The 10,492-nt window shown below is 47.4% G+C and overlaps 1 protein-coding gene across 4 annotated transcripts in view; it reads right to left on the minus strand.

Annotated features, from left to right (window-relative positions):
- SCPEP1 (serine carboxypeptidase 1) overlaps nucleotides 1-10,492 on the minus strand; it is a 30,005-nt gene extending 19,513 nt beyond the window's left edge. For 2 of the 4 annotated variants that reach the window (XM_077968846.1, XM_077968845.1), the window contains exons 1-3: nucleotides 10,388-10,492; nucleotides 7,380-7,528; nucleotides 308-1,924 (exon numbers count right to left, since the gene is read on the minus strand). In XM_077968846.1, coding sequence (XP_077824972.1) covers nucleotides 308-379 — 72 coding nt within the window. In that variant the 5' untranslated portion in view covers nucleotides 380-1,924; nucleotides 7,380-7,528; nucleotides 10,388-10,492. 4 annotated transcript variants of the gene reach the window in all.

The raw sequence follows: 10,492 nt of genomic DNA on the forward strand, positions 1-10,492 counted from the left end.
ATTTTCTACTAGCTCAGCAAAACCCACATAGTGAGGATAACAGTGTGGCGATGATATCCCTGTTGCCAAAAGAGATTTTTAAAAATAAGGGACAGGAACATAGGAAAAAAACAAAACAAAACAAAACAACAAAACAAAGAAAGCCCCCCCCCTCCAACTCCCCCCCAAAAAAAGGGAGAGGCAAGAAGGAAAGATTAACACACACAGGAATCAAATAATCTGGGCTGTTGCTTTTCACACAATACAATGTACTAAATGTAACAAACTAGTGCAGAAAGAGGCATGCAGAGACAGTCTATGCACTAACTCGAAGAAGCCAGAGGACACTCAAAGTCTGGACACACATCAGTTTTCTTGGAAATGCATCCAATTTCCACATTGGCCTGGCTTCTCTGTACACTGCAAGAACAGAATTTATTCTAATACCTTTTCCAAAGAGGTTGAGAGTTATAAAATTTACATAAAAAAGATCCTGAATAATGACACAGTCCAGTCATGTCCCTTGCTGATGAGGAAATTAAAGCCCAGAAAGAGCCCAGAATGTGTCTAAGGTCACAAAATTGGACAGGCAGTGGCAGCACCAGGACTGGGACCACGGTCCTCACTCATATGGCCCTTTTAGTTCCAGAAGGCTTGGAGACAAGTTGGGATGGGGGGTGAAGGTAGGGGATGACTCTACAACCACTCCTGGAAATGAGATTTCTGTTGGAACCAAGTACAGGAAAGGCCCAGGCCAGGAGGACAGCATGTACAAAGACCGTGAGGCAAGAGTAGGAAACCCTTAAGACAGACAAGAAAGTGGCCGGGTGCGGTGGCTCACGCCTGTCATCCCAGCACTTTGGGAGGCCAAGGCGGGCAGATCACGAGGTCAAGAGTTCGAGACCAGCTGACCAACATGGTGAAACCCCGTCTCTACTAAAAATAAAAAAATTAACCGGGTGTGGTGGCACACGCCTGTAGTCCCAGCTACTTGGGAGGCTGAGGCAGCAGAATCGCTTGAACCTGGGAAGCAGAGGTTGCAGTGAGCCGAGATTGCATCACTGCACTCCAGCCTTGGCGACAGAGGGAGACTCCATCTCAAAAAAAAAAAGAAAGACAGACCAGAAAGCTTAGCTCCCAATGTGAGAGGGAGGCTGGAGGAGGAGCACTGAGGAAAGTGGAGAACATTCATAGCAATAGGTGCAGCTGGGAGAGCCGGAGCACAGAGAGAGGAATAGCCACAAGCCCTGAGTAAGGCCCACGCTGTGTAGCAGCCCTAGGGCGGGTGCCCAGTTCTGATCATGGGCAGCCTGGGGCGTCAGGGCTAAGCAGGTGGACAGTGGGAGTGACCCAAGGCTGTAAAGGGAGAAGGATACGGGAGTTGACCACAGACCGGTGAGGGAAGGAAGAGATGCTAAGAATGAGGGGGAGGTGTGAGCAGGAGAGCAAGAGAGACATCGAAAGAGGAAGTCAAGATACAAGTAGGAGGAGAGGAGAGAGAAAAGGACTGGGGGCTGTGGCTGGAGGGTGCAACCCTGGTGTCTGAGACTGCAGAGATGGCCAGCATGGGTAACGCAGGGTCCCAGGTGTCTGCTGTAGTAAGTTTTTGAAGGCAGCTGGAGAGAGGGGTTGTCTTGGAGAAAGCGAGGCAGACTGGGGCAAGATAAGTTGTCCTGAGAAATGGGAGAAGCTGGGCCAGAGAGGAGGCCTGCGGACAAGTGCCCATGGCCTCAGTATTCACAGGAAGAGGAAAGGGATGGTGAGGGATTGCTACATCTGTGGCCCCTCCAAGAGTTGGGCAGGGCCTCTCAGAGGCCACGGGGTAAGGTTTAGCTCAGGACCGTCCTCACTGTACCCAGGTGGTTTTCCGGGGTTTGAGATCACTGTCAAGGGGCCCAATTTCCTCAAAGTTTCCAAATCCAGTGCTGGAACCGCCTGGACCGCCCTGTGGAAGAGAGAAGAAACAAACAAAAATTTTAGTCAAACTTAGTCTTTACAATGAATGACCACATTTGCTATAGATGGTTTATGAGTTAGTGATGGCTGGGTCAATTTGCATAAAAGACACAATTTCTCTGGTGAACCAGGGACTTCCATATGAGAAGCTCCCCTAGTAACTGCTGAGGCTTTTCTCTTTGAAAGGAGCAGAGCTGAGCTAAGAGGTCCTCAGTGGAATGTTCTTGACTCCTGATTTTTTCTTTTCTTTTCTTTTCTTTTAAGACAGGGTCTAACTTTGTTACCTAGGCTGGAGTGCAGTGGTGCAATCTCAGTTCACTGCAGCTTCTACCTCTGGGATTCAACTGATCCTCCCGCCTCAGCCCCCTCAAGTCGCTGGAACTATAGGCGCACGCCAACACATCCAGCCCAACTAATTTTTGTGTTTTTTGTAGAGGTGAGGTTTCACCACGTTACCCAGGCTGGTCTCGAACTCCTAGGCTCAAGCAATCCTCCCGCCTCAGCCTCCCTAAGTGCTGGGATTACAGGTGTCAGCCATCATGCCTAGCTGCCTCCTGATTTTCTGAGCTGGAGCCGTGGCCTGCCGCAGGCCTTGCTGACCTGAAGGAGCTCTACCAGGACTAGACACTGGGCCTTCTGACTCTTCCTCCATCACCCCCTCCCCAGGAGATGGGAGACTCTTCAGAATCCCTGTGGATTAATAAAGGACCCAGACTTAGGAGCAGTTTGATCAAGCAGATTCTCTGGATATAATGCAGCAGATTCAAAAGCTCCAGGGCAGGGAGAGTTTGATACTGTGAACGTCCATGGGAGTGGGAAAGGCAGGATTCTGAACCGCAGCTCGGTGCTGGGGGCAGTTCTAAAGGCTCTGAGGGCTTCAGAGAGGAAAGAATCTAAGAGGCAAATAGGACAGGTTGGGTGGGCTTTCCTTTTTTTCTTTTGAGATGGAGTCTCGCTCTGTCGCCCAGGCTGGAGTGCAGCGGCGCGATCTCGGCTCACTGCAAGCTCCGCCTCCCAGGTTCACGCCATTCTCCTGCCTCAGCCTCCCGAGTAGCTGGGACTACAGACGCCCGCCACCATGCCCGGCTAATTTTGTGTATTTTTAGTAGAGATGGGGTTTCACCATGTTAGCCAGGATGGTCTCATCTCCTGACCTCGTGATCCGCCCGCCTCGGCCTCCCAAAGTGCTGGGATTACAGGTGTGAGCCACAGCGCCCGGCCTGGGTGGGCTTTCTAATTGAGACAAGAGGAGGCCCTTTGGGAGGTGGTCAGGGGAAAAGATGGTCAGTGTTTTTTCTGGACAAATCCAGGGGCCAATTGAAGTGGGGAGTCTATGAGGAGGGCCCTGTCAGTTAAGGCAAGGGAAAGGGCTGAGGACCTAGAATAAAAGGATGTGGCCTCTCTGTGCACTAGCAGGATGAGTAGGAAAGGGAGATACGAAAAGACAAAACGGGGGCCAGGCGCAGTGGCTCATGCCTGTAATCCCAGCACTTTGGGAAGCCAAGGCAGGCAGATCACTTGAAGTCAGGAGTTCGAGAGGAGCTCGAGTCCTGCCTGGTCAACACACGAAACCTTGTTTCTACTAAAAATAGAAAATTAGCCAGGTGTGGTGGCAGGCGCCTGTAGTCCCAGCTACTCGGGGGGGCTGAGGCACGAGAATCACTTGAGTCCAATAAGTGGAGGCTGCAGTGAGCCGAGATTGCACCACTGCACTCCAGCCTGGGTGACACAGCGAGACCTTGTCTCAAAAAAGAAAAAAAAAAAGATGAAAGGGAATAGCTTGGGCAAAACAGAAGCCAGGGCAGTTTGTGTAGTAGGGAAATCTGGAAAAAAAAAAAAAAAAGACAAGATAGAGTCAGGGCTAAAGGGCAACTAGCAACAGCAAGAGGGCCCCAAAGGGAAAGACTTTACAACATTAATGTTTTGAACCTGAACCAACCTAACTCTGATAAAATTGGAAGGCTATAAATCCCCCGATCATATGCCCTTTGTATCTTAAGATTTTCTAACACAGCAGTAAAAAGTTCACAAAGCAGATAATGATGTTAACCGTAGTCCCATTCAAAATAACAACAGAAGTAAGGGTGCAACTCCAATGTCCCCCAGTAGGGGAACAGGTTAGGCACCCACAGCACATCTACAGCATGGAATGCTACCCTGCCACTTAGAATCATGAACTCTGAAAAACGATGTGGCAACATTGAAAAATATTCACAATGCAATATGCAATAAATTAAAGCCAGTGATCTACCCTCTAATGAAAGCTGGGTTCCTTTTTCCTCATGGACTTAATTAGGATGAGGTAGGATCAAAGCAAAAGGGGAAAAGCTGGAAATCCTAAGGGTTGGGTCTTTGTGGGAGAAATCTCAGTTCTCCTCTGCTTCTGGTAAGCCATAGAGACAGCAGACGACCTCTCCCTCTCCTCATCCCCCTCTCCTCAAAAGGCAATGAGATGCTGGCTGGAGGAAGCCTCTGTTCTACATGAATATATCCTGTTGTAAAACCCGTTTTTTGTCCAGAACTTTGGGATAGGGTGGCAGCATGGTCTAGGGCTATCCAGAAACTCTGAGACACAGTCAATGTGTCAGTGGACCAAGTGAAATGCTTCAAAGACTTGAAAGTATCCCTAACATAGTTTGCTAACCCACTCAGAAGACGTGACTTCGATTCTCAAAGATTCCCCCCAGAGAAGTCAGCACACATGTCCTCAGCAGGCTGCTAAAATAGATCTTCTTTTCATCTAAATTAGTTATTTCTTCTGTAAGCATAATCTTTTTTCTTCTCTCTTGGGCCTCTGGGTAAGTGGAGAAGAGCAATTTATTCTCTTTGACTGGTAAACTTCAAATAGCATCTCAGCTCGTCGGGTGCAGTGGCTCACGCCTGTAATCCCAACACTTTGGGAGGCCGAGGTGGGCAGATTACCCGAGGTCAGGAGTTCGCGACAAGCCTGGCCAACATGGTGAAACCCCGTCTCTACTAAAACTACAAATAAAAAAATTAGCCGGGTGTGGTGGCACACGCCTGTAATCCCAGCTACTTGGAAGGCTGAGGCAGGAGAACTGCTTGAGCCCAGGAGGTGGAGGTTGCAGTGAGCAGAGATCCTGACACTGCACTCCAGCCTGGCTGACAGAGGGAGACTCTGTCTCAAAAAAAAAAAAAAAAAAAAAAAAAAAAAGCTTCTCAGCTCAAAGGTCAACTAAATGTTGCAAACCCAATGGCCTCCAGAAGCCTGGCAGAGGCTGTGGAGCAGAGCAAATCAGAGGGTGGCAGAGGGGCACCTTCCTCCAGCAGCTCCCACCCTCTAGGAAAAGGGGCCACCTACACGCAACTTTGGGGACAGTGAGTTCAGGCCCTAAATTACTGTATCTCGTGATTTTTGGAAAGAGGAAGCAAATGTCCTCATTTTAAAATGTTAACTAATTTAACAATCCCACTCTGCCATCAACCAAAAGGATAGCTTACAACTTCTGAAATTCAGCGTTTGTTTCAAACTGTTTTCCTAACAGCTCAGAAAGTATCCCTGGGACAAAGGAGAAGCCCCAGCCTCAGCACATCTGCTGTTGTCCGCTTTGTCTCCCCTTTGTAAGCTTTCATTTGGGGGTAAAAAATAAAAGTTCTGCTGATGAACAAAAAGTTTGAAAAACCACCAGAATCCCCCAGATTAGATAGCCAAGGCCCAGAGAAGGAAGTATCTTGCCATGGCTCTAAGTGGCAGGTAGGCACTGAAAACCCAGGGCCTCTGATGGCAGGCCTGAGCTTGTCCACGGCCTGGCTCTCCCTGCCAACTGTGCCGCACCTTTGTCTCCAGCCACCAGAGGTGAGCAGGGCTCCCTGGGCTGAAGCACAAGGGTTCTTCTTCTGCAGCATTATCATATCTGCACCTGGGGCTGAGCCTCAGCTCTGTCCCTCAGAGGTGGCACAAGTGATAATTCCAAAAGAGAAAGGCCCCTCCCTGAAAACTGCTCATTTTCACCCTATCTCACCAGAAAGTCTGCATTGACCATCCTGGCAGGCAAAACCCAGGCGGTGGGAGGCTGCTTATAAATACCAGCATTAGGCCGGGCGCGGTGGCTCAAGCCTGTAATCCCAGCACTTTGGGAGGCCGAGATGGGCGGATCACGAGGTCAGGAGATCGAGACCATCCTGGGTAACACGGTGAAACCCCGTCTCTACTAAGAAATACAAAAAATAGCCGGGCGAGGTGGCAGCGCCTGTAGTCCCAGCTACTCGGGAGGCTGAGGCCGGAGAATGGCGTGAACCCGGGAGGCGGAGCTTGCAGTGAGCTGAGATCCGGCCACTGCACTCCAGCCTGGGCTACAGAGCGAGACTCCGTCTCAAAAAAAAAAAAAAAAAAAAAAAAAATACCAGCATTGTTGGAAGACGTCCCAATAGCATCCTATGGAGGTGAGCACCAGGGTCCCTATTTACTGATGAGGGGCCCAGAGCTCCGGCTGGGCCATGCCCACATTTTCCAGAGGCAAGACCATGTTCCTTAATTCCTCCCTGGTGAGGGGTCTTCCAGGTGGGGGTGGGCCATCTCTGGACACATTTCAAAAATGCCAGAAAAGAGCCTCTGCCTGTCCCTAAAAATCTTTCCACCAGCTCCCTGCCTTCCATCCTACAATCAGAGCTCAAGGTTAAAATGCAAACACACTGAGGGAAAGGGGGAGGGTGCAACAGTCACATGAAGGTGCAGAAGGCTGGTAGCAGTCCCTTCGAAAGATCAGCTTTTCTTGGGGTAAGAAGTTAGGGTCCAGGAAAGGATTGTGGGGAGAGGAAGGCAGGGTCAGGCTACCTCAGGTCTTTGCTTTGGAACCTTCCATAAAACTTTCTTTTTTTTTTTTTTTGTTTTTGAGATAGGGTCTTGCTCTGTCACCCAGGCTGGAGCACAGTGGCACGATCTCAGCTCACTGCTACCTCCGCCTCTCGAGTCCAAGCAATTCTCATGCCTCAACCACCTGAGTAGCTGGGATTATAGGTATGTGCTACCATGCCTGGATAATTTTGGTATTAAATATTTTTAGTAAAGACAGGATTTCACTATGTTAGCCAGCCTTGTCTCGAACTCCTGGCCTCATATGATCCACCTGCCTCAGCCTCCCAAAGTGCTAGGATTACAGGCATGAGACACTGTGCCCGGCTGTAAAACACTTTCTTCCACTATGTTATCAAATGTATCATCAGGAGTTTTCAGTGAGCCTTCTTGCAACCATCTGGAAATATAAAGAGACTCTGACAAAAGGCTAGAATCCCCTCGCCCTCTGATATAGCCTCCTTGGCTATACCATTGCCTCAGCCTGCCTCAGAAGCACGCCAAACTCCCAGGCCACACTGCTGGACCAAACCGGCCCTTCACTGCTGAGACATGAGCCCGAAAAGTAGGCAAAGAGCCACATAGGGGAGACTTGGCCTGGACCTCAGGCCAGGGTGGGAAACTACTTTACCTGAAGCCACATGACCAGGGGCAGTTCTGAGAAGTTCTTGCAGGAGTTGGTGGCATAATAGAGCCACCAGAACATGTAGGCATCCTTGCGGACGGTCACATAATCCCATACTTCCTTGCCCTCCTCTGTGGGCCAGTCAATGACAGCTCCTGAAACAGAAGCTCAATTTCACTTTCCAGAAAAGTGCCTAATGTACAGGTAAATTCCAAGCCTGGCAGAGACAGCCATGCTAGGCTAGAGATGATTTGTTTTACAGTTTGGTAATTTATCCACCCCAATACATTGCAGGAATAATGAAAAAAATCTCGGCTATGAAAAAAGAAACCAAACTTAATAGTGGCATAGGAGGCCAGGGGCTTTCAGTTTTTTCTCTACACCTTTCTGTAATGTTTGGATTTTTAACAATAAATACGAAACACTTTTTTTTCTTTTGTTTTTTGTTGAGACAGAGTCTCGCTCTTATTGCCCAGGCTGGAGTGCAATGGCGCAATCTCGGCTCACCACAACCTCTGCCTTCCGGGTTCGAGCGATTCTCCTGCCTCAGCCTTCCGAGTAGCTGGGATTACAGGCATGTGCCACCACGCCTGGCTAATTTTGTATTTTTTTAGTAGGAACGGGGTTTCTCCATGTTGGTCAGGCTGGTCTCGCACTCCTGACCTCAGGTGATCTGCCTGCCTAGGCCTCCCAAAGTGCTGGGATTACAGGAAATACTTTTATAATTCTGTAAAAACAAGAGAGATTTATATTTTGAATAAAAAAGTAAAAATCTCAGAATGCAATATACTGGTTTTTATATCGTATTTAATACATGAATAAGATGCCAGTCTTGGTGGCTCACTCCTGTAATCCCAACACTTTGGAAGGCCAAGACAGGCTGATAGCTTACGCACAGGAGTTCGAAACCACTCTAAACAACATAGCAACACCCCATGTCTACAAAAACTACAAAAATTAGCTGGGCGTCATGGCACACGCCTGTGGTCCCAGCTACTCAGGAGACAGAGGTAGGAGAATCGCTTGAGCCCAGTAGGTTGAGGTTGCAGTGAGCTGTGATCACACCAGTGCACCCCCCAGCCTAGGCGATAGAGGGAGACCCTATCTCAAAAAAACAAAAAACCAACCAACCAAGGAAACAAAAAACACGAGTAAAGAAGCATCACAAATTAGTGGAGCTGAGAATATTCAATATACAGTAATGGAGCAACAATTACCTTTTGTGGAGAAAAAAAGAGAAATTTAGGTCCTCTCAATACTATAAACAAAATAAGTTCCATGTGGATCAAGTACTTAAATTTTAAAATTTAAACACTAAAAATAATACAAAAATATAGTTAAATATATTTCTGATATCTGGATGAGGAAAGAATCTAAGCAAACCCCGGAGACTGTACAAAAGAAATATCGATGGAGGTGAGAACAGAAACTTGTTATATTTCTACACAACAAAATTTCTGTACATCAAAAATAAAAAGGCAAACAGCAAAGAGCTACAACAAATACAAAAAAGGGCAATTTTCCTAACTCATGTAGATGATCTTTTTAAACTGAAGGATATATATCTATGTGTGTTTAAATATATGTATCCTATAATCCCCCACTCCAATTTTCCTTACTTAACTTTTCTAGCATCCACAAAATACATATTAGAAAAAAGTAGGCTAAAAACATTTTCTTTGTCACTTTTTGCTAACGTAACAATTTCCAAGTTATAGTATCTTTTTTTTTGTTCCTCAAAAACCACTCTGGGAAAAAAAAAGTAGGGAGGCTGATGTTAAAAGATGATGGGAGGGATCCCCTCGGTGACTGGAGTTTTCTGCCTTCTACTTCCTCCCTTCTCAAATTTCAAGGCCCATTGGTAAGTAAAAGAGCACTGGTCCCAACAGCCAAGAGACAGGAGTAGAGAGGAAGACAATGAGACCACGTCTTGTAAATAAGAAAGAGCCAGGGTGGTGGCCTGTGTCTGTAGTCCCGGCTACCTGGGATGCTGAGGGAGAGAGATCACTTGAGTCAGGCAGTTCCAGACCAGCCTGGGCAACATAGTGAGACCCCGACTCAAAACAAAACAAGAATGGAGATTAAGAAAACCAGAAAGTGTCCTGAGGAGCGAAACAGATGGCTAAAACATTACAGACTTAGCTATAAGGTTCTATATACAAGTAACACACGATTATATTGTCCTTGACAATAATAGATAAGTCTGGGGTCCCTTGAGAATGACAGATAAGGCACAGGTCCCTTTTGACCTAACCCCAGGCACTTCTCCGTTGCCTGGCAGTGACTACTGGTAAAACTGGCAAAGCAACTAATTTTACAAAATCTCCCAGACACTCTGGCCAAAGGGCCAGATGATCCCCATTTTACAAAAGGGAAAACAAAACTGTTCAACAACTTGCCTAAGATCACAAGGCAAGCTTGTGGCCAGTTCCAGTCCTCAGTTCTTGCTTCAGACTAGGAGAGGTTTTGCTGAATGAAGAGTGAAAATCAATTTGCAAGTCATCCTATTTTATTAAACACAAATCTGTTTTTTGCCAAAAAAGATCGCTGTGGGGGAAGATGTTATCTTGTTTGTTTTGATCAAGAGAAGAAAGGGCCTTATCTCAATGAAATGTCCCATTCGTGGTAGGATTTAAGGGTATTTTTGACCGCAGATTTCAGCTCAAAATAAAAAGACCTTATATCCTCATTTAGCAGCCAATCGCGGCCTTTGAATCAGGGAAACCTCATTGACCAGCAGTTTCCCCAAATTATACATTTCTGCACACAGCTTCTATCTAGGCGTAGGAGAGAACGGAAGCACTCAGACCACCCAGAGCCAGAAAACGATAGAAAAAGCACTTTGAATTTGTTAAGGAAAAAAAAAAAAAAGCGAGATTTAAAAGCAATATAATTACACAAGGTAAGAACCGAGGAAAAGAGATGCGTTTTCAAAAGCACAACCCCACTAACAAACTCTCATGCCTGGGGAAAAAAGAAGCACGGCAGCTGGTTCGCCTCTTGCTTGAACCTACCTGCGCTCAGGCCCAGCAGCAGCGGCAGCAGCAGCAACCACCCTGGGACTGGAGAGCGCCGCAGTGCCAGCTCCATGACGAGTACCGCACGGCAGCATCAGCAAC

The sequence above is a fragment of the Macaca mulatta genome, chromosome 16 (genome assembly GCF_049350105.2).
Source record: "Macaca mulatta isolate MMU2019108-1 chromosome 16, T2T-MMU8v2.0, whole genome shotgun sequence".
NCBI classification, from domain to species: Eukaryota; Metazoa; Chordata; class Mammalia; order Primates; family Cercopithecidae; genus Macaca; species Macaca mulatta.